At 37.4% G+C, this 27,853-nt stretch overlaps 1 protein-coding gene and 1 long non-coding RNA gene across 2 annotated transcripts; one reads left to right on the forward strand and one right to left on the reverse strand.

Moving 5' to 3' along the window:
* The first annotated feature begins 2,021 nt into the window (after positions 1-2,021).
* Positions 2,022-4,140, forward strand: LOC142166287 (5-epiaristolochene 1,3-dihydroxylase-like). Its single transcript, XM_075225106.1, has 2 exons — positions 2,022-3,202; positions 3,352-4,140. Exons 1-2 carry the CDS (start codon positions 2,309-2,311, stop codon positions 3,970-3,972), a joined length of 1,515 nt encoding a protein of 504 aa, XP_075081207.1. The 5' UTR covers positions 2,022-2,308; the 3' UTR covers positions 3,973-4,140.
* Positions 4,141-4,354: 214 nt separating this feature from the next.
* On the reverse strand, positions 4,355-6,776 carry LOC107769502 (uncharacterized). The gene is made up of 4 exons (XR_012696565.1): positions 6,747-6,776; positions 5,549-5,651; positions 4,562-5,479; positions 4,355-4,462 (listed from the first exon to the last, which is right to left on the reverse strand). It is a non-coding gene; the product is annotated as an uncharacterized LOC107769502 (long non-coding RNA).
* Between the last annotated feature and the right edge of the window lie 21,077 nt (positions 6,777-27,853).

The raw sequence follows: 27,853 nt of genomic DNA on the forward strand, positions 1-27,853 counted from the left end.
AAAGTATATTCTAGAGGGTAAGGTTTAGGTACCCCGATCCCGTATTATATGCGGTTCCTTATTTGATCCCTCTTAAATGCGCGGTTAAGACCAAACACATGCATAATAGGAAATATAAAGTAAGATAACTAGGGGTGTCAATGGTTCGATTCGGCCGGTCATTTTATAAAATTTGTACCATATCAATTTTTCGGTTATTCTATTATGTATAACCAAAATTAAATTTTTCGAAACCGTCTCAATCATGTCGGTTTCTCTAAGGTATCGGTACGGTTCGGTAAATTTTCGATAATTTTTTTAATGTCATATAAAAGTCACTAGTAGAAGTAGAATGCAATAAGATACATACTTTTATAAGACTTAGCAAAACTCTCTTGATATTTTTACAGTTTAAAAGGTGATGAGTTAAGAAAATATGAAAGATGACAAGAGTATAGATCCATTAACTATTCTACATCAGCGTAAAATAAACTAAGCAAATACAAAAAAATATATAAATCAAACGAATGAAAAATATTAACCAAGTTGGGATTCGAGAATAAAGTATATAGAAGGTTAAATATTCAAAAAAATAAATCAAAATCATACAAAAGGAAACATATTCAATACATTGTAGTTTGCTACTCATAATCGCTACAATACCTTGCGTCTTGCTAATGAACATGCTGAAAATAATTTAGTTTCAACAGGAGTAGCCTAATAAATTTGGGAATTAGGATTTTGAGTTAAATTACTTGTTGGCTTGTAACTATTTCATAATTTCAAGGCCCGAGAAAAAATTTAATGGTTTATTATTTTTAAACTTATTATATAAATATATTTTTCACATTGCAAATTTATTTGGTACAATTCGGTATTTTTCGGTTTATTTTCATAAAATAAAAAATCTAGCCTAATTATCGGGTACGAGTATAGATTTATATAAAAACCTATAGTTTTATTAAAAGAAACTTAAAAATCGGTTCGGTACGGTACAGATCGTTCGGTTTTTAAATATCTATTGACACCCCTAGTCGTGGGACATCATAAATGTTTGCTACACTTTAATTTATGATAATCGCCAAACAAACAAGTTTGTAAACAGAGGAATAATGTAGTGCATGCTCTAAAATCCTTAAGTAGTTTATTCAACTGCTAATGCTGACTTGTGGATTCTACTTTTATGGCACTCTATTTCTCCTCATCATTCGTGGAAATGCGTCAATCAACCATGGATTTTATGAAGTATTCCAGCTATTCAAAGGGGTTTGGACAATATTTGGGTGAAATTGAAATTTGAAAGTAAATAGTATTTTGAAAACTAAAACTTTATGACATAAATTTCACTCAGTAAAAAAGTTGAAGTTCCGTGCATAAAAATTATTATATCACTTGAAATGAAAACTTGTCACACTTCCATAGGGAGTACTCCTCTAAATAAATGGTTGTCAATGTTAATTACTAAAACATGTATGTTATACATGCCACTCCATTTGTTTAGTTTAACCATGTGGTATTCGAAGTTCATTGGTACGGCTAATTCAGATATGCGACAGGTAGTCCTAGTAAGGGGTAAAGCTCTCCCAACATTTAGTTCTTTATTCCTAATAGCTTGACTACCAGCTTTTTTCCCATAACCACCTGCAATCACGAATAATTGTGCTATATGTCAAATTTCCTTGTTATAATATTTTAATTAAAAGTTTTCAAATTAAAAAGTTAGCTAAGTGACTTAGCACCAGTTAGTCAGCTATTTTTATTTTTATGTTAGGTGGCGACTCAAAAGTATTTTTTAAAACCCTTTTGAGTTATCAAATTATTGTGGTTCTCAAACTCTCTCAGGTAAAAAAACATCCACAAAGCAGGACCTTGAGTTATCAAATTATCGTGGTTCTCAAATTCTCCAATATTTAATTCCATGATGGCAACTGCACATTTCGTTCGGGTTTTATTTAAGTATTAGTAGTTAGTATCAAATTTCTAGCCGCCAAATTTGAGTCTTTCTGGGCCATACTTTCAGATTACTAGGAAATTTCCCAGCATAGAGAAAAGAATATATTCATATGTTGGCTTCACAATAATTAGTCCACAATACTAATAAATAATGACATCATTATTGCTCTCTAGTCAGCTGAATTATTTTGCCTATGAATAATTAATGGTCAACAGGAAAGTAAACAAAGTCTGCTTCAATGAGATGTTGACAAACAAAAGTTGCAGGAAATATCATATTTGTCTTTCCGTTTCTTGCCAAAACAAATGCCTATAAAAGACCATACGCATCTAGACTTTGAAGAATCATCGAATAATCCTCCATTTATCTCTGAAAATGCAATTCTTCAGCTTGGTTTCCATTTTCCTATTCCTATCTTTCCTATTTTTGTTGAGGAAATGGAAGAACTCCAATAGCCAAAGCAAAAAATTGCCACCAGGTCCATGGAAAATACCAATACTAGGAAGTATGCTTCATATGATTGGTGGAGAACCGCACCATGTCCTTAGAGATTTAGCCAAAAAATATGGACCACTTATGCACCTTCAGTTAGGTGAAATTTCTGCAGTTGTGGTTACTTCTAGGGACATGGCAAAAGAAGTGCTAAAAACTCATGACGTCGTTTTTGCATCTAGGCCTAAAATTGTAGCCATGGACATTATCTGTTATAACCAGTCCGACATTGCCTTTAGCCCTTATGGCGACCACTGGAGACAAATGCGTAAAATTTGTGTCATGGAACTTCTCAATGCAAAGAATGTTCGGTCTTTCAGCTCCATCAGACGTGATGAAGTCGTTCGTCTCATTGACTCTATCCGGTCAGATTCTTCTTCAGGTGAGCTAGTTAATTTTACGCAGAGGATCATTTGGTTTGCAAGCTCCATGACGTGTAGATCAGCATTTGGGCAAGTACTCAAGGGGCAAGACATATTTGCCAAAAAGATCAGAGAAGTAATAGGATTAGCAGAAGGCTTTGATGTGGTAGACATCTTCCCTACATACAAGTTTCTTCATGTTCTCAGTGGGATGAAGCGTAAACTTTTGAATGCCCACCTTAAGGTAGACGCCATTGTTGAGGATGTCATCAACGAGCACAAGAAAAATCTTGCAGCTGGCAAGAGTAATGGCGCATTAGGAGGCGAAGATCTAATTGATGTCCTACTGAGACTTATGAATGACACAAGTCTTCAATTTCCCATCACCAACGACAATATCAAAGCTGTTGTTGTTGTAAGTACTATTCAATACTACAATCCTATGCTTGTTCTTACTCCCATATTCATTGTCATAGCTACAAGATTTTTGATTTTTTTCTACAAATAAGATTTCTTGTTAGAAAAATAATCTAATATTGTAACTTGGCGATTATTAATTTGCAGGACATGTTTGCTGCCGGAACAGAAACTTCATCAACAACAACTGTATGGGCCATGGCTGAAATGATGAAGAATCCAAGTGTATTCACCAAAGCTCAAGCAGAAGTGCGAGAAGCCTTTAGGGACAAAGTATCTTTTGATGAAAATGATGTGGAGGAGCTGAAATACTTAAAGTTAGTCATTAAAGAAACTTTGAGACTTCATCCACCGTCTCCACTTTTGGTCCCAAGAGAATGCAGGGAAGATACGGATATAAACGGCTACACTATTCCTGCAAAGACCAAAGTTATGGTTAATGTTTGGGCATTGGGAAGAGATCCAAAATATTGGGATGACGCGGAAAGCTTTAAGCCAGAGAGATTTGAGCAATGTTCTGTAGATATTTTTGGTAATAATTTTGAGTTTCTTCCCTTTGGCGGGGGACGGAGAATTTGTCCTGGAATGTCATTTGGTTTAGCTAATCTTTACTTACCATTGGCTCAATTACTCTATCACTTTGACTGGAAACTCCCAACCGGAATCAAGCCAAGAGACTTGGACTTGACCGAATTATCGGGAATAACTATTGCTAGAAAGGGTGACCTTTACTTAAATGCTACTCCTTATCAACCTTCTCGAGAGTAATTTACTATTGGCATAAACATTTTAAATTTCCTTCATCAACCTCAATATTGTACAATAATCATTCTTCTGGTGTTATAGGCTTTATCGATTTCCAATACATGTATTCTTTATTAAAAAATGTATCACATTCCATGTATAAGGAGGACGCACCAATTAATTGTGTCATGATTTTATGGTAACTTGTTCCATCTTAGAACTTCTTAAGATTTGCTTTATTATTTCAAAGAACTTGTTAGGTTGACATTGTTAAGACTTTTTGTCAAATAACTTATACTTATAGAAGGCAAGAAAGTGGCATGGCATAAAGGAGAAGCAAATGCAAGAAGAACGGTTACCTGGATGGTTAAACTTGATAACTGAGAAGAACACTTAGTCAAGAATGTGAAGAAGCAAAGGCCATCACCCTCTTCTGTGGCGATGTCCAATTCCAACTCTTTCAGTAGCAAAGTTGAGGGTATACATTGGGAATGACCCAGCATTTCCTAGATAACTAAAAAGATTTGAAGCAATGCATGTTAATAACTTAGTTTGAATATCGAAGCAGACTACAAGTGAGGAAAGAAGAAAGAGGGTAGATGTATGCTACAACCTCTTATGACACTTCCAGTTTAAGCTTCTTCAGATTTCGACAATAGCTAGAGTGCTTGTGAGCATCAAAAATAAAAGAATCACATAATCTCCTCCAATAGTTAGCTGAGAGAAGAGGGGAACTTTCTTGAAAGGCACTTTAATAGTACGTCCAATGTATGTAGAAGACACAAGCTCTGGAGCATGAACCTTCATAGTCTTCAAATTAAAGCTTCACAATTTGATATTTCCATGGACCTTAACTTAGATAATGAACGAGCAACTTTCAAACTCTCAAGAGAATCTGAGGTTGAAATACAGACTTCCTCCAGTAAAGGGCAGTGGGACAAAAGGAACTCAACAACTTCCCGTGTTATGCGGACATTAACAAATTGGAAAGATTTGAGAGTCGCCAATATTCTCAGCAAATTAATCTCGCAACAAATGGGCAACAACTTTTGCACATGAGGAATGCTATGTCATATCAAATTCACTGCACACATTACCTGCTGCCAGGTTCAGTTCAAATACTTTGACCTGCTTTTGTATTGCAACATTAATCCAGCAATCAATATCACACTCGACTTGGCCTTGATTTACTGTTGCAAAATCAGTACTGCTGTAGGGGGGAGTACACTTGGGTAGACAAAACCAAATTTGAACCACTCAATAAATGCACCCTCATGAAATTTCAAAGGCATCATTCACCGAATTTATAAACTTTTCTGCTGCATCAATTTCAAATGTGTCGTCATTATATAATTCAATTCTGCAAATTGTATGTTCCCATAAGTATCTCCAGTGCTGCGAGAGAATACAGGTCTTTGCTGCCTCGTGGAAGTTCAAACAGGAAAGTATGGCAATAAGCAACTCATCAGGCAAGTCGTCACTCGTCAATCCCACACTTGCAGAGATTTTGCATTTAAAAAGAAAAAAAAAACTTTATACATTAGCCTAGGAGTGGAATAAAAAGTGTTGGAGGTAGACCTATAGTTTAAAAGTATGTTACCTTCCGGCGCTTAATAAAGGGGGCAGGAGGCATCAGATCATCCATCTTACTTCAACAGAAAGTAGATAAAAGGCCACAGAATTGATGTATAGTTTCAACATTACTGGTAATTTTATAACGAAATTAATAGCACAAGCAGAACATAAGAACACCAAATCAGTGCATAGAATGCAATTTATCAGTATACCAGTGAATGGAATGCAAAGAACAGAACTTTCTAAAGCGTGACCAAAAGCGAGCTGAAGAATACAGAGAAGAAAGGTGAAAATTCAAATATTTTAACTTCTTATTATTTAATCACATGTGTTCATAACAAAAAGGAAGGGTTTAATCTTGAGCAAATTAAATTTAAACACCCTTATAATATGACTGCGTTATAGACACACCCCTTGTATTTCAAAAATCAAACACTTAATATCCATATAAAATGAAAATCCTACATAAAAGTTAACGGCTTTACACTTGGTTGCTAACTTGAAGCCTTAGCGGCGTTACACTTGGTTGCTAACTTAAAGCCTTAACTTCAGAGAGTTGACCAAAGTCAACATTTGAGCTAAACGGATTGAGAATCATGATTTGAAGGTTCCTATAGGTTCGTACGATGATTTTGGACTTGTACTTATGTTCGGTCTAGCACCTGGGGCTCAATCCCTCCTTTCTTTCCCCTGCCTCCGGACACCTTGGAAAGATTTGATTGGAAGGAGGGTGCGGAACAAATACGTTGGTTTGACTGCTAGGATTTCATCGGGATGCATCAGCGGAAAATGGAACTATCGAATCATGAGTGACTCGCTTTGTCGCTATGGGAAGAATAGCAATAGTCCGTTAATCTTTTCCCTTTCATTCATATAACATGTCATGTATTGCTAAATTGCATGTTTGCTTGTATAGACTTGTTTTTATATAGAAAAATCAAATAAATACATAAAACAAGAATCTGCGGAAATCATGATTAAGGCCGCTGGGAACACAGATAAGCGAATGCCTAAGCAATGAAAATCATTTTCTTCTCCAGAATATCAAAACAGTACTTAAAGGAAGCTTTCTCACAACCCCAATCCCGTTAAATTTGGGGCTAATTCTTGTCAACAGAAGAATCCATTTCAAACTAGGATATCAATCAAGCTTTTATTTCAGCAAACATTGTGGACTTAAGGAAATGGTTCTATTACTGAAATCAGAAGAAGCTTTCTCTTACCTCTTTGATGTTGATATTGATAAATCTTCAAAGCTTTCCTTCGTTGCTATCTTTGCCAAGTTTTTATTTTATATAAAGTAGGCCTGTACTACGAGGGTCAAACTGGCTAAGCTTATGAATCAATCAAATTGGCTTTTTAAACACCCAAATTACTTGCACACTTTTAATTTGATCAAGATTTTTACTAATTTAATCTTAATAATATTTTTTAATTTACAAAATATTTTTCTCAAGATAAATTTTCTAACTTTTTTTTTATTTCATATTGTTGTTCATTCTTTTTATTACAAAACAAATTTAAATTTATAATCTTTTGTAAAGTTTTTAAGAATATTTTAGTCATTTTAATAAAAAAATGGCTTATCGTCACTTTTCTACCAAACATATTAACTGTTTATTATCAATTTTAACACATCTATTCAGACACATAAATATATAATTAAAAAACCAATTTCAATACTTAAAAATATTTTTCTTATCGGCTAATCCAAACAGGCGGTATGGCAGTTCTCCTCCACTTTCTTCTGGTGATTTCCTACACTTCGTTCCCGCCACTTCAGTTCTCTAGGTTAGTTTAGTCTTTTCCAAAAGCTGCTGAGTCAGCTCTTCTAAGTTCTAACAATAAAAAGTTTTTAGGGAAAAGGCATAAAACTTGTAGTGGATTTCCGGTTACACACTTTTGTGTAGTTAGTAATTCAATAAGGTACTTATGTTTTTTCCCAAAAATTCTATAATTCCTCATTTTCCTTAAATTAATCAAAGTCATTATATAATGAAACATCTCTATAACAACATCACTTGTTCCGAAATTTTTCGACTTTTATAATGAATGACTGGTATACACCTATAATAGCATTTGGTATTTAAATTATTTTGGTTGTTATAGACAAAAATATTCAAAAACTAATTGGTTTTTTTTTATAATATTATATATAACAGATTAATAAATATTTAAATTCAAAATCTCAAAAGATATAAATATTTCACAAATTAAATGCTAAAGAAATCTAATACATTATTAAAAAATTCTTAACTAAATGCACAAATATTTAAAATCTAAGGCACACAATTAAAAAATACGAATAAATTACGTTTATATATTATTGGTAATTGTCCAGTATAAAATATATCATGTCTACATCTTCAAATAAAAAAAGAATGATATGCATATCTTCAAAAAGTATAAATAAATCTTTTAAGTATCTTTTGGGATTTCTCTAATGCAAGATATATCATTTGTAGCTCTTTAGTTACAAAAATATTTGATGTGCATATGTTCATGGAACATACTGATATCCTTAAGATAATATATAGCTATTATAAGTTTTACATTAAAGTTATAAAATATTTGCTTAAATATTTAGAATTATTATTAGTAATAATCTTAAAAATATGCATGGCTGTTATAGAAGGGTAATTTTACAAAAAGCATACTGTCATAAAAATAGTTATTGTTGTTATAGGCAGAATGCTGTTATAGATAGGTAAAATATAACATAAAAATCGGTTCTGAGAAAAACTAGGCTTTTATAATGAATGGCTGTTATATAGGGATGTTGTTATAATATAACGACCCGGCCAGCCGTTTTTAGAATTTATGCCCTGATCCCCTATTAACTACTTTCCCTGTGTTTATTTCCACTATTGTGATTTGCCGGGATGTTCGGTTGGGAGTTTCGGAGAGTTTTGGGACACTTAGTCCTTAATGAGAGCTTAAGTGTTGGAAAGTTGACCATAGTCGGAACAGTGTGAAGATGACCTCGGAATGGAAATCCGATGGTTCTGTTAGCTCCGTTGGGTGATTTTGGGCTTAGGGGCGCGATCAGATTATGTTTTGGAGGTCCGTAGCTAATTTAGGCTTGAAATGCCGAAAGGTCAAATTTTGAAGTTTTCGGTTCGATAGTGAGATTTTGATCCGAGGGTCAGAATAGAATGCCTGAAGTTAGAGTAGCTCCGTAGTATTAAATGTGATGTGTGCGCAAAATTTTAGGTCATTCGGATGAGGTTTGATAGACTTTTTGATCGAAAGTGTATTTTTAGAGTTTTAAAATTTTTAGGCTTGAATCCGTGGTTAATTCATCGTTTCGATGTTGTTTTAGGTGTTTTAAGGATTGATATAAGTTTGGATAGTGGTATTAGACTTGTTGGTGCATTTGGTTGAGGTCTCGGGGGCCTCGGGATGATTTCAGATAGTTGATAGAAGGATTTTGGAGTTGGGAGTTGCAGCTTCAGCTGCTGGTTTTCTATCATAACCACACCTGCGAGTGTGAGACCGCAGGTGCGGCGTCGCAGAAGAGGCTATGTGGCCGCAGAAGCGGCTATGTGGCCGCAGAAGCGAGATTGGCCAAGAGCTCCAGGATCCGCAGGTGCGGCTGGGTTTTCGCAAATGCAGTGCCGCAGATGCGGATCTAGCCCGTTAAGTGACTTTTCGCATCTGCGATGCATTCTTCCGCAGGTGCGCTCCCTTTACCGCAGAAGAGGATTAACTGGGCAGAAACATATAAATACTTGCCTTCGCGAAATTTAGCTATTTTCACCTCTTTCCAAACGGGAAGAAGCTTGGGGAGCATTTTTCATGAGAGATTTTCATAGGAGTTCATTAGGGTAAGGTCTTTGGTCCCTAATTGGAGTGATTTTTATCATTATAAGCATGAAAAATTAAGGAAAATCAGTGCTAATTTAGGGGTTAGGGCTTGACTAATTAGAGACCTTTGAGTAATGATTTGAGGGACCATTTGAGGTCCGATTTTGGTACTTTTGATGAATGAACTCGTGAGAGTGTGAGGATTCTGGAACTTAAATTTTACCTGATTCCGAGACGTGGGCCCGAGGGGCGTTTTTGTTATTTTACCTAATTTCGCGTATTAGCTTAGAATTTCTTTGTAGAATCAGTTACTTGAAGTGTTATTTACATTATGAAATTGAATTAAATAGATTTGGGCCATTTGGAGTCGAGTACTCATGGCAAGAGCATGGTTTCGGATTGATTTGAGCTAGTTCGAGGTAAGTGGCTTACCTAACCTTGTGTGGGGAACCTTCCTCTTAGGATTTGGTACATTTGGTAATTGAAATGCCTTGTACATTAGGTGACGAGTGAAAATCCGATTTTCTTTAAGTAATTTCAATGGTGTCCCTTTTTCCTATTTTATACTACTTGCAATTTAAGCATGTTGTTAGCTTAGAAAAAGCATGTTTAATTTACTTAATTGCTTAAACTGCCTTAAGCATGTTAGGTTAGAATTACCTGTTTACTTGGTACAAAATTGAGCTTACTTGAGTATTCTTTGTGTTGCTATCGTGTGTTATTATTTTGGGACTACGGGACGGCATTCTGGGAGATCCCCTGCACGTATATATGATTTGAGCTGAGGTGCGGGATACCGAGAGATCCCTAGCACGGATATTGAGGATACCAAGAGATCCTCGGGATACCGAGAGATCCCTAGCACGTATATTGAGGATACCAAGAGATCCCTAGCGCATATTGAGGATATCGACAGATCCTGGGGATACCAAGAGATCTCTGACATATATCGAGGGTACTAAGAGATCCTCGAGATACTAAGAGATCCCCAGTTATTTCCTTGTGATTGTTTTGCCTCTATTTCAGTTATTGAATTCCTTGTTTTCTGTATTAAATTCTTATTGTTAGCTTCCAACTGTACTGCTTATCTTATACCGTCATGCCTTATAATTTTTATTTTATCTCAGTAGGGCCCTGACCTTCCTCGTCACTACCCGGGCAAGGTTAGGCTTGACACTTATTGAGTGCCGCTGTGGTGTACTCATGCCTTTTTTGCGCATATTTTTCATGTACAGATCCAGGTACTGCGACTCAGTCCTATCACCCTTGAGGAGGCACCTGCTCGAGAGATTTCGAGGTATATCTATTGTATCCGCAGACCGAGGAGTCCCTTTCCATTCTATCTTGTAGTGACATCCCTTTTATCTTTTCTATTGATGTAGACATTCCGGAGTTAGTGCATTTTTATTATATTCGTAGCTTGTGATTCATGGGTTTTCGGGTTTTGAAAAAATGTATTAGTTTCGAGAATTTATATTGTGTATGCCGAGCGACACTTTTAAATGTTGTTATATCACTCTATTTCTGTTTTAAATTGTTTTTCTTCCGTAAATTGGTTTATCTTTCGTAATTTAGGCTTACCTAGTCGTAGAGACTAGGTGTCGTCACGATGGTTCACGGAAGGCGAACCGTTGTCGTGACATATAAAGAAGTCTGACTGTATTTTCTTAAACAAAAAGTCACTCAACTTACTTAGGTATTATGAAAGTTAATAATTTATTTTTATAACCATAATGTCATTCAACTTTGCCTAATTAGTATAATAAGGATCACTTTTTTTATTTTTCTCTTAGTGATATTATGTGATAATTAAACGTTGAGTTACTTTTTGGTTAAAAAAATAATTTGGTAACTCTGATGACCCAAATGGTCATCTTGTATTTTAGAATCCGAATCCGGGTTCCGAGGCCCTGAAACTTTATTTTCCTTCTCCTCGATTTGCCTGCGTAGTCCGGGCGTGTTTTCGGAAAACGTTTATGTGAAATTGATTAAGATTGACTTTGGTCAACCTTTTTGGTAAACGGACTCGGACCCATAATTTGACGGTCCCGTAGGTTCCATAGTAAAATATGGGACTTGGACATTGCCCGGAATCGAATTCCGAGGTCCCTAACTCGAGAAACGAATTTTTAAAGAAAATTATTTGCTGGAAAATATAAGGACTTTTGGAAATAAAATGGTGTGTAATCTTGATGGTATCGGGCCCATATTTTGGTTTCGAAGCCCTATACAAGTTCAATATAATATTTAAGTTGTATCTGTGAAATTTGGTGAGAATCGGAGTTGAATTGGCGTGATTCGGACGTTCGGTTGTGAAAATAGGAATTTTGAACTATCATATGAATTTCATGAGTTTTCATAATGTTGGATATTTCGACGCCCAGTCGGGTATTGGCTTTTCTGATTTCTCGGTCTTTCTTATTTGATCATATCAGAAAGAGCCAGTATGATGATCCTCATTTGCTTGTCCTAAAGGACAGAGTTCAGCACAATGATGCCAGAGATGTGACTATTGGTGATGACAGAGTATTGAGGATGCAAGGCCGGATATGTGTTCCCAATGTGGATGGGCTTCGGGAGTTGATTATAGAGGATGCCCATAACTCGTGGTATTTCATTCATTCGGGTGCCACGAAGATGTATCAGGATCTGAGACAACATTATTGGTGGAGGAGGAAAAAGAAAGATATTGTGGGATTTGTGGCCCGATGTCTCAATCGTCAGCAGGTGAAATATGAGCATCAGAGACCGGGTGGCTTTAGCGGATAGATATTCTGGAGTGGAAGTGGGAGCGGATCACCATGGACTTTGTAGTTGGGCTCCAACAGACTTTGAAGAAGTTCGATGCTATTTGGGTAATCGTGGATCGGCTAACCAAGTCCGCGCACTTCATTCCTATGTGTACTACCTATTCTTTAGAGCGGTTGGCAGAGATCTATATCCGGGAGATTGTTCGTTTGCATGGTGTCCCAGTTTCCATCATTTCAGATAGGGGCACTCAGTTTACTTCACAGTTTTGGAGGTCTGTGCAGCGAGAGTTGGGTACTCAGGTTGAGTTGAGCACAACTTTTCATCCTCAGACGGACGGGTAGTCCGAGCGCACTATTCAGATATTAGAGGACATGTTGCGCGTTTGTGTTATTGATTTTGGAGGCTCGTGGGATCAATTTCTACCGCTCGTAGAGTTTGCTTATAACAACAGTTACCAGTCAAGTATTCAGATGGCTCCATTTGAGGCTTTGTATGGGAGGCACTATAGATCTTCAATTGGTTGGTTTGAGCCGGGCGAGGCTAGGCTGTTGGGTGCAAACTTGGTGTAGGATGCTTTAGACAAGATGAAGGTGATTCAGGAGAGGCTTCGTACAGCGCAGTCGAGGCAAAAAAGTTATGCTGACAGCAAGGTTCGTGATGTGTCTTACATGGTTGGGGAGAAGGTTCTGCTGAAGGTTTCACCCATGAAGGGTGTTATGAGATTTGGGAAGAAGGGTAAATTGAGTCATCGGTTCATTGGGCCTTTTGAGGTGCTTCGGAGGATTGGGGAGGTGGCTTATGAGTTTGCTTTGCCACCCAGCTTGTCGAGTGTGCATCCGGTATTTCATGTTTTTATGCTCCGGAAGTATATTGGCGATCCGTCTCATGTTTTAGATTTCAGCATGGTTCAGTTAGATGATAATTTGACTTATGATGTGGAGCCAGTGGCTATTTTGGAAAGTCAGGTTCGAAAGTTGAGATCAAAGGATATAGCTTTAGTGAAAGTGCAGTGGAGAGGTCGACCCGTGGAGGAGGCTACCTGGGAGACCGAGCGGGAGATGTGGAGCAGATATTCTCACCTATTTGAGGCTCCAGGTATGTTTCTTGACTCGTTCGAAGATGAACGTTTGTTTAAGAGGGGGAGGATGTAATGACTCGGTTGGTCGTTTCATGTGTTACCGCTCTGTTTCCCCCATTTACGCTTCTTATTGTTTTGTTCAGCTGTATTTCATGTTATCGGGTTGATTGATTCGGGTTCGGAGAGGTTTTGGTAAGGTTTGAGATACTTAGTCTCTTTTAAGTAGGCTTGAGTTGGAAAAAGTTAACTGGATGTTGATTTATGTGAAAAAGGGCTCGGATGTGAATTCTGATGGTTCGGATAGCTTCAGGAGATGATTTGGGACTTAGGAGTGTGATCAGAACGTGTTTTGGAGGTCTGTGAGATTTTGATATAGGGGTCGGAATGGAATTCTGGGAGTTGCAGTAGGTCTGTTGTGTCATTTGGGATGTGTGTGCAAAATTTCAGGTCATTCGGATGTGGTTTGATAGACTTTTTGATCAAAAGCGGAATTCAGAAGATTTTGGAACCTTAGGCTTGAATCCGATGTGATTTGGTTGATTCAATGTTGTTTGAGGCTTCTTGAAGATTGGTATAATTTTGGATATTGGTATGTGACTTGTTTGTGCTTTTGGTTGAGGTACCAGGGGCCTCAGGATGATATTAGATGGTTGACGAAAAGTTAGGAATTTGGAGTTGCAGCTGAAGTTTATGGCTGCTATCATAACCACATCTGTGGTTGGAAAGCCGCAGGTGTGACTCCCGCAGATGCGGAATCAAGCCACAGAAGCAGCCAAGAGGTGAGACGTGAGGAGCCACAGAAGCGGATGCCTGTACGCATCTGCGATGGCGCAGGTGCGAGTGAGCGACCATAGGTGCGGTCCCAGGTCTTTAAGTGAGAACCGCATATGCAATGGGCTAGACCGCAGAAGCGGGACCGCATGTGCGGAATCCCTAGGTCAGAAAGTATATAAGGTTTCTTTCGCGAATTTTTGCTATGTTCTCCATTTTTGAAGACGGGAAATGAGCTAGGGCAGTGAATTTCAAGGGAAATCGAAGAGTATCAGTTGGGTAAGTTACCTGAGCTTCATTACTTGAGTTTATGACCATTTTTCCATTGCTTAATCATGGTATTAGTGGAAATTACGGAAGAAAATTGAGGGATTAGGGCTTGATATTGGAGAGCTTTGAGTGGGGATTTGAGGGGCGATTTGAGGTCTGATTTTGATGCTTTTGGTATGAATAGACTCGTGGGGGGATAAGGATTTTGTTGACGTGATTTTTATGGAATTTTGAGACGTGGGCCCAGGGGTCGGGTTTGACCAATTCCGGGATTTTTGGTATAATTTGATTATTTTCGCATGGGCTTCGTTCCCTTAGAATATTCTAATGTTATTGTCACGACCCAAACCGATGGTCACGATGGGCACCCGGTACCTTACTCAACCGAGTACCAATGTAACGTATCTTTCTTATTACATCATCATATACACATGACATACGGGCCTAATAGGCCAACATAATCATTTATAAACTCAAAACACAGGCTGACAAGGCCATACAATCTTTCACGTACACGACATATGTTTACAAGCCTCTAAGACTACATAAATGTCATAAAGGTTGGGACAGAGTCCCGCCATACCAAACAATACACGTCTAAATCATACTAACCAAACAAGCAACTCCAAAGCAAATGGAGCGCACCAACATCTTCCGCTGAGCTGATAACCTACTTGGAGGGCTCTCGACCTGTCTATCAGGACATGTGGGCATGAAACGCAGCATCCCTAGGCAAAAGGGACGTCAGTATAAAAAAGGTAAGGCACATAAATAAGTACATAACAGACATAAAAGAAATATAGAGTAATTAACTCAACCTGTAAGTCTGGATAACTCTGTAAATCATAAATTACTTTTAGCGTAATGCATATACGTATGAATGTCATGTCATGCATAGGTACATGTTTCATAAAATTGTTATCCTCTGAGGCATCCCATTATATTATATTGGTCACTGTGGGCAAAATCATCAACGTATACTAGCTGATCAGGTGATAATGCATATATAACATCATAACCTTTCCCATATCCCATATACATATATATACATACATATATATGCGTATATAATGTCATCTGGTCATGGGTCAATGTACATGAATGCAATGCATGAAAAGTACGTTAATAAAATCTTTCGGAATGTCATAAGACCATTTTGCCTTTGAGTAATATCACAAAGTAGACTCTTTTCAACTTTCGTATTTTTCTGAGACCTATGAACAGATGATAAAATATTATGACATATGGAAATTCAAGAACATAGATATCTCTAATACTTTTATGAATAGTCATTTATGGAATTTGTGCATTTGCACGTTTCGTTCGTATCGTATGGATCATGCCAAAAGAAAGAAGGGATAGCCTTAACATACCTAGATCGATTTTCTTGACAATTCCTCTAACACACGTCTTTTGCGAAGAATACTGGCGGATCAAGGTAGGGAAAAATCTTTATAATATTCCTTGTGCAATTTGTGCACGCCTCTTTTCTTTGGTTAAATCTGCATAAGCTTCATGTGGATCAATGTAAGTTCGGACTAACAGATGTTCAAGCCTCTGATATCTTTCTGGTTGCTCATGGTTAATGAGACCCATCACGTTTGTTTGTCTTAAAATAGTCAATATCCATCTCCCGAAGTTCAATCATTTCCAAAACTATCTGCTCATACAAATCCTCAAGTATATATGTCTAGGAAGCTTAAGTTGAGCAACTTGAGGTAATACTGCATCCCATCTTCCACTAATAATATCGGCAACAAATGTTTCAAGACTATCCACTGTATTCAGTGAAACTTGGCATTCAATTTGTAAAAACGTCAAAGAATCTTGTAAGGTTTCAAAGAATTGTTCACGTTGGATCCTTGTTATCTATTTGTAATGGTATAGAAAATATTGTTTTGCTTAACTTTACAAGGTCTTACACTTCTCCAATAAAGACACCAAGCCATATTTACGTGTAAAAGTTATAGCTTTGCCTAGTGACTCATTTTGCATAATTCTGCCACCTTGGTTAACCTTATGCCATGTGGCAATCTCAACAAGACTCTTATCCACTTAATACCATAATTATCTCCATCATTAATTAATTATCCATATAATTAAGGACTATCTTAAATTACTTAAAATACTACCCACTTTTAACATACCTTATACACCTTACTATCATGGACACGTGGTACCTTGTATGGTACTAGTCCATAATTACCGGGTATTTTAGCTCGGGTCGTATTTTATCCCAAAATGTTAAATTTGGACAAAAAATTATTTTCTTTGACTTGCTTCCACTTTCACCTTCATGAATTTACTAATCGCTTGTGAAATAGCATAATCCTTATAATATCTAAATAATCTTTTACTTGGACTAATCTCAATTACCTTACGACAAATTTAACGTACAATACTTCAGGGTGAAACATCGTCATAACTTAATACTACGAAGCGTGACATCACCGTAATGTAATACTACTGGGTGTAATTCTGTCGTAACTTAATACTGCGAAGCGTAACATCATCGTAATGTAGTACTGCAAGGCATAACATCATTGTAATATATTACTGCAGAGCATAACATCGACGTAATACTACTGGGCGTAACATTATTTCCCCCTTTGGAACATTCGTCCTCGAATGTTGACTGATGCGCTTATCATTTTCATAACTTATATCTTACGAATGCTTTAGAACTTCCCTTGCCATCTAGTCGACTATTCTGTGAATGAGTCCAAAGTCCAGGCATTCCCCCCTTAGGCCTCCTTCTCACACCACAACTTGTAGTCGAAATCCTTCCAATCTCGTAACTGTTGCTACCTTTCATCATGCAGCCTGTACAATTTTGACCTTGTAAGTGTGCCCAATCTCTAGGCTTCATATATAGATCTTGATAAGATGTCCCTTTGGGCATCTATGAGTATACTGAAGTTCTTCGCTCGGTACTTTGTTGAATTCACGAATATTTATCTCATCGCATATGTCCGTTTATCCATCCGTATGAATTTACTGTCATAACTCTTACTTTTATTTATCGTTGCTGAGGTCTGCTACCAAATTCCAGCTTACTCTCGTTTCTTATTCCATATGTATAAATTTAAGTCCTTTAATGCTTCCTCATTACTACTCATCTTTAGAATAACGACCTAATCTCATCTCATACTTTGTGACTTTTGTCCATCTATTGTTTACTCACCTCAATATTGATCTACAATATACCACTGATAACTTGAAACTTCTTACGTAATACTTTGCCACTAGGGCTTACGTTGCATTGAGTAATATTTGAAGTGATTCCCATAACCGTATTTTATAGTGTCTCAATGTGATTCACCTTATAGGGGTATCCTAATTTCGCGCCACCAGCGAAATCTTTTATCCTTCTCTTTTTTTTCAAATCATTATTCAAACTAAAGACCAAACATCATCCTTTATCTGTCACAATTGTACCCTCATTTTATTACCATGTTAGTAATTCATTCCTTCTAAATGCTATTAATCTTAGACTCCTTTGAGTTCATTCAGGATATACTGAACATTCAATAACTTATAGAAACCATTATCTCTCTTGTTTCCATGGTCTTAATCCCGAGGACTTATCCGTTCTCGTCACCTTTTCACTTGCCTTTTCTCATCCTTACTCATGTTTCCTTAAAACTTTGTCGCTCTGTTATACTTTAGCTTGCGACCTATACATATCCATTTATACTAATCACAACTTTCCTTCAACTTGCTTGCACCATAGATTCCTTATGTTATTCTGGAACGTCAAGCGAGACATCACATCGTCTCCAACTTTTCTCTACTCTCTTAACTAGATCTCTCAGTACTTAGAAACCATAGGCTGGAAGACATGCCACTGACGATGCCGCTATCATTCCCGGTTATTGGATCCCCATGCTTATAGCCTTCTATCCGAAGTATGGACTATTCACGATCTTCTGCCTTTGAGTATCTCGTACGTTGTTCACCTTTACCTTACTTACCTTAAAATCTCGCATCGTATCTTCTATCTTTTTCCTGACCTCCCTTTCGCCTAGGTGTAATTCACGTCCATAACTTGAAGCTTTATTATAATACTCGCACCTCTGGTACATACACAATCCAGTGGGAGCTTCGTACTGACTTCTATGAGCCTGGTACTTCTTCTAATTGGCTTCCTTGTAGAGCCATTATAGGTTATGATTGTTGTGTTATTTCTCTTGAACATCTGATATTAAGAGTGATTCTATCATGTTCTCAAGCACAACTTCTATAATTTTTCTAGGTCCAATAATCAGACTCCTGATTTACTTGGGTGATGTAATTCTTTAGTTTCCTCTTCCTTCGGATCAGCCTTTATGTAGGCTTAAGCTATCTTCCGATCTGTGGCTCATGGTATCAGTTATTACCTTAGCCTTTCATAGGCGTTATGGAATATCCATGATACAATCTTCTAATAATTCAATCCTTTGTCTATGCCCTGGGCTCAATTTTTTCTTTTAACTTATACCAGAGTCCTCTATGGCTGTATGATTGTCAACAAATATGCTGCCTGGATAATGCTCCAAAATCTTGAGTGTATCCATAACGTACTAACTCTAGATCATTGATCGAATAATTTCTTTCGTTCCATCTCAGCTTTCTTTAAACATGTGCAATTACTTTTCCTGGTCTTTCTACCCCTTGTTGCGTGCATACTTAACTCATCCTAGTTCCCATACATGCCAGAATTTTTGTGCAACTTATATAGTCTCGAATACTACCTTTGATCATTCTCCATGGTAGGTGCCACTTTCTTTTGGAGGGCATACAATTTTTGTTGTGAGACTGCTTTTATATGACCATTTCTTCTTTGAGTTTATGTTTAGGTTAAAGCCTTCTTCCTTATTTCCACAGCTAGTCTTTCATTGTAGTACTTAAGGAGGACTCTCTAAATTTTGTAAAGCTGTGGGCTTATTACATTGTATACTTGATGGACCTTCTGATGTCCTTCCTTGCCTATACTTATCCGTAGTTACTTACCTCCACGCCCTGAAACTTGTGGGTTGCTTCTGAACTGATATTTTGACTGTCTTCCTAGTGGCACTCTCTTTTATTTCCGTAGCACTCATACGGTAATTTTTAACTTCCCCATATGAATATGTCTCAAGTATTATAATGACATTACTATGAGGCTGAATTCTCCATGTTGGGGTTTACTACATTCATCTTGCATGATCTGTTGATTTGTTCGTAACTTTTTGTCTAGTCATGACTAGGCTCTTCCTGAATCAACTACTAGTTACTTGCTGGCCCATTCTCATATCCATATTCTACGTAATCTTTCTTGGGTTATTTACTTGTCTTACCTTACGTACTGCCTCCTTATCTATCAATAACATCTCGTGCAAGAACCCTTACTCCCTTCCTTTTAACATTTGGATAAGTGCAATCTCATTCATTTCACATGTTTATCGCATCATTTCTTTATCATTCCATATTCCCCCCATTAGGGGAGTACTAAGACTTGGAGCTATGACAATCTGCCTATAGATGTTTTTCTTCATCATCTTTGACGCCCTTTCACATTATCCATGACCCTTACACGCCTTGTGGTAATCCTTCTGTACCAAGGATAACAAATTTCCTTACACGCGAGGGTGACACTTAGTATAACTAGCACATACAGTCCTTTAAGCTTAACTTTGTTCACATTGCTTGCTTTAGGGAAGCGTCTTCCTGAATGACCTTTAAAGGTTATTCTTCTGTTGTCCATTCTATTATTGCCGTAACACAATTTGAAATTTTCGTGATGCCAACCATTATCAAATCACTCAGTCCCTAATTCATGTTTAGTTTATCTTTTTCACCAATCTATACTGGTTCTATTACTCTAGGGTCTAACTTTTTCTCTTGGTAATCGCGCTAGAGTTGCAAACTTATTTCTTGAAATGAGGACATGTCTGTATGGCCTATACTCTTTTATTTTCCTAAGGCCTGTCATCTCTCGTATCTTCCTTCACTTGACTATAGATTTTGTAATATTGTCATCTTTTGATCTACCATTGTCATCCATGTACCACAACTTACTCATAATGTTTTGTTAACTCTTTTCTTATTTCCTACTAACATTTATGCCGATCACTTTATTCTGAAAACTTCAACAACATATTCTTTTGCTTTTAGCTTCCCTTTACTCCATCCAGTGGCTCTTGAAGTTGCTTAACGTTCTCGCTTTACTAGGGACGCGAGCCATACTAAGATAATATTTATCCCTTCAAGGCTTATAGTGCATGTCTTTGTAGTACTCATATCTGGCTGCACTATTTTAGAGTGCACCATCTGGGTGTCTCATAAAGATATCTATTAGAACATTTGCAATATCCTTTGGATATGTCAATTGACGCAAATAATTCATCCATCATATCTTCTTATACTACTTTTTTTAACCCTCATTGGGCATATCTGGAATGGGTGAGACCAATTGTATATACCTCTGTTACTATTGAATTTTACTCAAAAATCTTATGTTCCTCTGCCTCAATTATAAACGTTGTTAACCTTCATTAACTGGGCGCCTCGTACCCTTCTTCATCTTGCTTCTTTTGCTTGTTGAAACTTGTATTTATCTTCTTAATCTCTCATTGTCTTTCACCATAAAGATGGATAGACATTCTTTCTTTAAGGCTTCTTATCAGGAAGCTTATACCTTTCAGTACACCCATGATCTGCTAAAGACCTCACATTTACTTATCGTAAGTATCATACAAAAATCCAATTCCTCTCACTCAGCTCTTCCACAAATATCTCTCTTTCCAACCTTCTTTTCGGATGTAGGTATCGTCTTATTACAAATAAAAAAAAGAATTTTGGAATTTAAATTCTTATAAGTGAGCTCTACCACACGATCTAGAGTAAGAAGAAAGAGTGACAATCCTAATTGCCCCATAGCCTCCTGCTTATAAGTGTGGTGCATGACACACCCATAAACATGACTCTACTAGACACGGCTTGTAGACTCCCTGTCGTGCCCCTTTTTTCCTTTGTGGAATCGGGTTCATGATTTTAATAGTTGATAATTAAACACTAATCACAGAGACGATTCTGGTTTTATTTAAAATTATTACTTAAGGCTTGCCTAGGCGTAAAATAGTATACAACAGTTATTCAGAATTATTAAAACAGTGTGGAAATTATTTTACCCTAAGAGCATGTTGTTCTAGTTGATACGAATGCAGAAATTATTACCAGTTATATTCAGAAATCATCACAAGACGAGATTATTATTATTACCTTTTTAGGAATCAGTAATTAACTAGGCGACTTAAACAAAATGCAAACAGGATCCTAGAACATGATATCTAATATGCACATACAAATGGTAGGGTTGTTGAAAACAGATTCCCTAAGTCATGATTGCAGAATAAGACTTCTAAAAGTACAAGAGTAATAGATTTTTATGCCAATGTTGTTACTGTCCTAGGAACATGATTCCTAAGGATAACATAAACATGGATTAGTGACGGGTGAGATGCTGAAGCAAGAAACATGGACCTAAGAGCATAATTTCTAATGCATGTATGAATCCTAAGCAAGGTTTCTATTGCACAATTAAGAATATAAACCTAATAACATATTTTATACCCTTAACAACTATAGCATGCATATTTACCCCATCCCTTTTCAAGGCAACCCCAATACTTGTTTACAAATTATTACAGACCATGTGAATGAATTAAATAAGTATAAATGAAAATAAGAAGTTACACTATAAGAAGCCTGATTAGGACTTCCTCTCTGAGTTATGTAATCAATCACCTCAAGTGCCAAGATTGTTTCATAGATTTTCCTCATATCTAGGTGTGTCAGAGTTCCCTAAGGACCTCGAGGGATCATAGGCAGTGCTCACACCCAGATTTCATAGCCAAGACAGAGTAAGTGCAGTGAGGAAAGTCCAACTTTTATGTGTCCAAGTTCAGAGGGAGCTCAAGGGTCCCAAGGCAAGACTCACACAAAAGTGGCAGAACCTAGTGGTCTAAGAGTATAGTGAAAGTGCACGACACATATTTGAAAGGAGTTTGTTTTAAAAAACTGGACTGGTAGGTCCATTTTGAAAGCAATTAGTAACAGAGATGGTTGAAAGAAGTTGTATTAGTAAGACAAAGTTCAAACACTTCAGGGTAAGACCACACACAGCAAGTAGATGAATCCAGTAATCACACATAGGGTAAAAGGAGATTTGGGGATACATATATATTGACTACAGACACCTAACCTCATCAGGAGTATTAGGACTGGTAGGGACATGCTTAGAGATAGTTGGACACTGGTATAATCACAAACAAGTCATGAAACACATACAGAAGGGATATGGGATTTCGGATTCACAAAATGGTAAGTGCACAGTAGGTAAAAGAATACAATCGTCCAGGCATGCTTGAATTACATGAATTTAAAGGGAGGGGAATCATATCAGCATGCTTAGATACAAACTTCACAACAAAACCACAAGTAAAAAACAGGCCAGAAATAAAAGAAACTGAAGCAGGAATAGAAACATGTTGTTGTTGAGGCTTTAAATTAAACTAGGACATACCAGTGAAGATAGAGGTAAACAAAATAAAAGAACCAAGGTTTACAGATGATTAGCCTTGGCTTGCAGCCGGCCAATAGTAGCAGAATAACACATAACCTTTCTTTAAGTAAGAGAGGGGTTTTTGAAAGCCAAGTCTGGTTTTGTTAATTAAAGACTTAGGGTATTTATAGCTTTGAAAATAGGTAGAAAATAAGGTAACAAGTAAAGATTTAGCACAATTATGAAAGTAATCACAATTAGAATCCAATTAATACAAGTACTCCCCTTTAATCAAGGTATTACAACTTAAACGGATACCAACAGGGATAATTAAGGAAAGAAAATCAGTTTGAGAAAGATTGGTTTTTACCAAATAAAGGTAGTAAAAGTATAGAGATATGATTGAGTCTAAGTACAGAATATACTAATTTGAGGAAAGGATTCAGCAAGAATGAAGCACCACAACAAATAAGCGAAGTGAATCAATCAACTTAAACAACAGAGTAAATTTTAGGGGTTTACAAGAAAACCTTGCAATCAAACCGTAATTTAAGAAAATCAGGATCAATCAAGAGGGAATCATGATTCAGCACTTCGACATATAAATAGAGAAGAATGCACAGGCGTATCAGACATGTAAAGTCAGCCATATCGACAAAAAGAAGCAAGAGCTAAACAAACTAGATGAACACAGTCATACAGAAGTGACCCGAGTAGGATACGGACCAAAAAGAACCCACTCGAAGCATGGTAATCAATAGAAACTTAACAAAATCAAGTAGTCAAGGCTAACACATAGAACCAGAGTGAAGAAACTACTCTAACACACAACAACATGTAAAGAAGATCAGGCCAACACACAGAACAAGTAAAGAAAGTCTTTAAAACTCACACTAACAAGTGAAGAAAATGTTTAGGAAATTAGGTTTTTAACAGAGTTGAGTTAAAAGTGGTAAGTGTCACACCTCCTTTTTCTGCACCCGCGAGGGCGCAAGAGAGTTTTTCCAATTAAAGGACAATCGAAACGGGATTTGCTTATTTATTTCAGAGTCGCCACTTGGGAGATTTAGGGTATCCCAAGTCACCAATTTTAATCCCGAATCGAGGAAAAGAATGACTCTATATTATAGTCTGCGTGCCAGAAATCCGGATAAGGAATTCTGTTAACCTGGGAGAAGGTGTTAGGCATTCCCGAGTTCCGTGGTTCTAGCACGGTCGCTCAACTGTTATATTTGGCTTGATTATCTGATTTTGTACATGCTAAACCTATGTGAAAGTTTTAAACTCTTGACCGCTTTTATTATTATTTTTTACGAGAATTGCAACGTCGTAAAAATATATCTCGAACCACGTTACATCAATGCACCCGTGGTTATTGACATATCTCAACTCCGTTGAGATTTAGATTTGGGTCACATAAATGTGCACCCGAATTAAGAAAAATAAATTATTAAGACGCGCCTAAAGCAACTAACGTATTGTTATTTTGGGAAAGGCCGTAAAATTTGCTAAACGGCATGTCCCGGATTCTAAGTATTTTTAATATATATACATTTAGAGGGCCCCGCAGCTTCTACATTTTTGTTTGTCGAGGCTCGTCTCATTTATTATTAAAAGGAATTTACAACGTCATGGAAATGCATCTCGGGCCACGCCATAATCAATATACCCGTGATTAGAGACACATTTCGATTCCGTTGAGATTTAGATTTGGGTCACATAAATGTGCACCCGAGTTTAGGAAAATTAAATTATTAAAGGCGCGCCTGAAGCAACTAGCGCATTATTATTTTGGGTAGGGCCGTGAAATTTGCTAAACGGCCCGTCCCGGAATCTAGTATTTAATACATATATTTTTGTGAGGGCCCCGCAATTTGTCCCTTTTATTTGGCGAGGCTCATCTCATTTTTTATTTGTTTATTTTTTTTATTTTTAAAGGATGCCGTTTTTATGCCTTTAACCATACTAAACCCTACAGCTTCTTTACAACTAAAATCTCATAACTTGTTAGAAGTTTAATAAAAGGAGTTTTAGCGAATGAGTGTTTCGGGAGTAGTAACAACATGCACTAATAATAATTTTTTTTTGAATGAACTAAGCGAAGGGAAGGACGAACAAATTAACGTCAAACTTGTGTCCTAAAACAACTAGTCCAACTTAATTGAATGACATCGAATAAACAAGAATCACATAACGCAAAATGAGCAAAAATGCATACGATGAAAACATAAGCAGAAGATTATCATATCAATTTATATATTGCATCTTCGAACATTTAACGTAAAATCTCTTTATCTAATACATCGAGATTTACTAACCTGAATAAACAGAAACGCATAGAGCCATGGACCAAACCTCAACATCGACTTCAACGAACAACCTCGACGCACCGAACCTCGACGAACAAAGACGACCTCAACGGACTGCACGACGACAGTGAAAGAACAACGATAACATGGGCTGATTGGTTGTCGTGTTTGGATAGAACAGCTGAAGCAGTGGTGGTGGGTCGACGAGTGGTTGTTTGCTGGCGGTTCAGGCGTGCGAGGGGGCTGCTGACGGGTGGTTGCTGGAAATGGAGTGGTCTGTTTGGTAATGGTGTTTGGCGATGGAGGAGTTGGGTGGTTTTTGGGGTAGCGGGCAGTAGGGTTTTGGTGGTTTATTGACGGAGAGGGAGCTGGTGTTTGGACGAGATGGTGATGCGAGGAGTGGAAGCTGGTTGCGATGGTTTTGTTACGATGGGGGAAGAGAAGGGGTCGTGGGGCAGGTTGGAAGCTGGTGGCGACGAAGGGAGCTGGTGGTTATGGTCGCCGGTGGTTCGGACGTTGGAGGAATCTGGTAGCGGCGACAATGGCGGATTCACGGAGGAGGAAGGCGATGGGAAGGCGACGGACTGGTGGAGTTGGTGGTTTTGGGACGTGAGGGTTTTCGGACAAGATGGTGACGGAGTTGGGAGGAGACGGGGTGGAGTTTGGACGGTGTCGAGGGAGTCGGACGCAGGTGAGGGTTTTCTCTTTCAGTAGGGTTTTTGCTTCTTCTTCTTTAGGAAGAAGAAGGTCTACAGTACACGTCCAAATTTTTTCCAAAAGTCCTCCCTTTCAAAAATGCCTTGTCCGTGTATTTAGTATGGTTTTGCCCAGGGAAATGAGCCCCACGCGTGGTGGGGTTCGAGGCTTGTGTTCCCCCATGCGTGGTGGGGTTCCTCGTGTACGGGATTCCGTCCGTGTTCCCCACGTGTGTCCCCTCATGTGTGGTGGACTCGGATTATTATGGGCTAGGTCCGAAATTAGGCCTAAAAGTGGGTAATTTGAACCCGAATATTATTCTTTTGCCCGGACCCGATTAAGAACACAACGTTGTTCGACTAACCCTATGTAAACAAAATAACTACAAAAATAAGACTAATATTTAAACAAAACTATATATTTTTAATATATTTTTCAAGATTTAAAATAGCTACAAAATATTAATAAAACAATTTTTTTGTAATTTTCGTTTTATATAAAGATAAAAATATAAAGTAACATTTTTGTATTTTTTTCAAAATTTAAAATGACTACAAAACATTAATAGAACTATATTTTTTGGTAATTTTCGAAATTATATAAAGTACAAAAATAAAGTGCAATTTTTGTATTTTTTCAAGTTTATGAGAAATACATAAACTAAAATTTGTATATATATTTTTGTAATTTTTCTTTTTGCAACGAAATAAAGTAAAAATAGTTAAAATAGGCATATTAGTCCTAAATTACATATTTATGCTAAAAATGTAAAAATTCTCGGGGAGGGTCAAAAATCAGGTGTCTACAGCTGCCCCTCTTTGACTGGAAACACGAAGAGTTTTCCGACAAAGAACGACTAGACATGTTTTTGACCCGACCATTACTTGGACGGACTACACTAAGGAAAGGAAGGGGATGTGACCGAGCCCTGGTATCTGAGCTGCCTACATATCCTTGGTTATACAGGAATCAGGCCACGTGTAGTTCGGAAATGAGAGATGGTGGTAAAGTGTGAAGAGCCGATCGAGGTGCCGTTCCGTTGAGGTTCCGGTCCGTGGTCCTGTCATTACAACAAAAATGAAAACTGAAAAAGACTAACTAAGCCTATCAGCCACTAGTTACAAGGATTCCTATCTTTAAGTCTTCTGAAACTTGATCTTGAGTCTTAAATGGTGCTTCATACAGACTTTGGATTTGAACCTTGATACTTGATAGTTGTAGGTGCTAGTTCTTGAGCAGACCACATTTGTTCTCCACTTCCGTAATTTGGGTTCTTTTTCTTTTCCTTTTTTCTCTTTTTTTTTGTTTTTGTTTTTGTGACCAGCTTCTGTTGATCATCCCAGACTATCGATTCGCATTCTTGAGGCGAGCTTCTAACTTGGATTGAATGCTGGGGATTTCTGTTGTAACCTTCTGCTTTCCAGTGGGTCACTGCTTGATCTTGAAAAATGTTTCTCCGTTCTACAGGCGGACTCCTGACTTCTTCGATCTTTGACATACCACAAACTCCGTTCTACAGGCGGGTCCCTGATAACCAAAACAAACAAAACAAACAAAATTTCCTAACCCAGTTTGTACTGGGAAAATTTGTGAGTCGTTAGCAAAATTGTAACTCACTTACACTACTGATGCAATGATGAGAGTAAACTAAACACTAGGCTAGGATGTGCATCTCCTATGAGTAAAACCAAACTCTTGCTAGCAAATGTGTTTGCTAAGAAAAAAACCTCAATGACTCAAACTAGAAAGTGCGTCTTCTATGGTTGAATCGGAATGAGCTAAACTAGGAAGCGTGTCTCCTAAGGGTGAAAACCTCAGTGATTAGAACTAGGAAGTGCGTCTCCTATGAATAAAATCTCGATTTAGGAAGTGCGTCTCCTAAAAACTTGAAAGCCCTTGATTAGGAAGTGCGTCTCCTACGGGTAAACTTCAAAAAACTAGACTAGGAATTGTGTCTCCTACGGTCGAACTTAAAATGAATCAAACTAGGAAGTGCATCTCCTAAGGGTGAAATCTCAATTCCGGAAGTGCGTCTCCTAAAATAAAGTATAACCTGAAAAAGCCAAACTAGGAAGTGCGTCTCCTAAAGCAAAATTATAACCTGGGCGAACCAGACTAGGAAGT

The sequence above is a fragment of the Nicotiana tabacum genome, chromosome 11 (assembly GCF_000715075.1).
Source record: "Nicotiana tabacum cultivar K326 chromosome 11, ASM71507v2, whole genome shotgun sequence".
In the NCBI taxonomy this organism is placed as follows: domain Eukaryota; kingdom Viridiplantae; phylum Streptophyta; class Magnoliopsida; order Solanales; family Solanaceae; genus Nicotiana; species Nicotiana tabacum.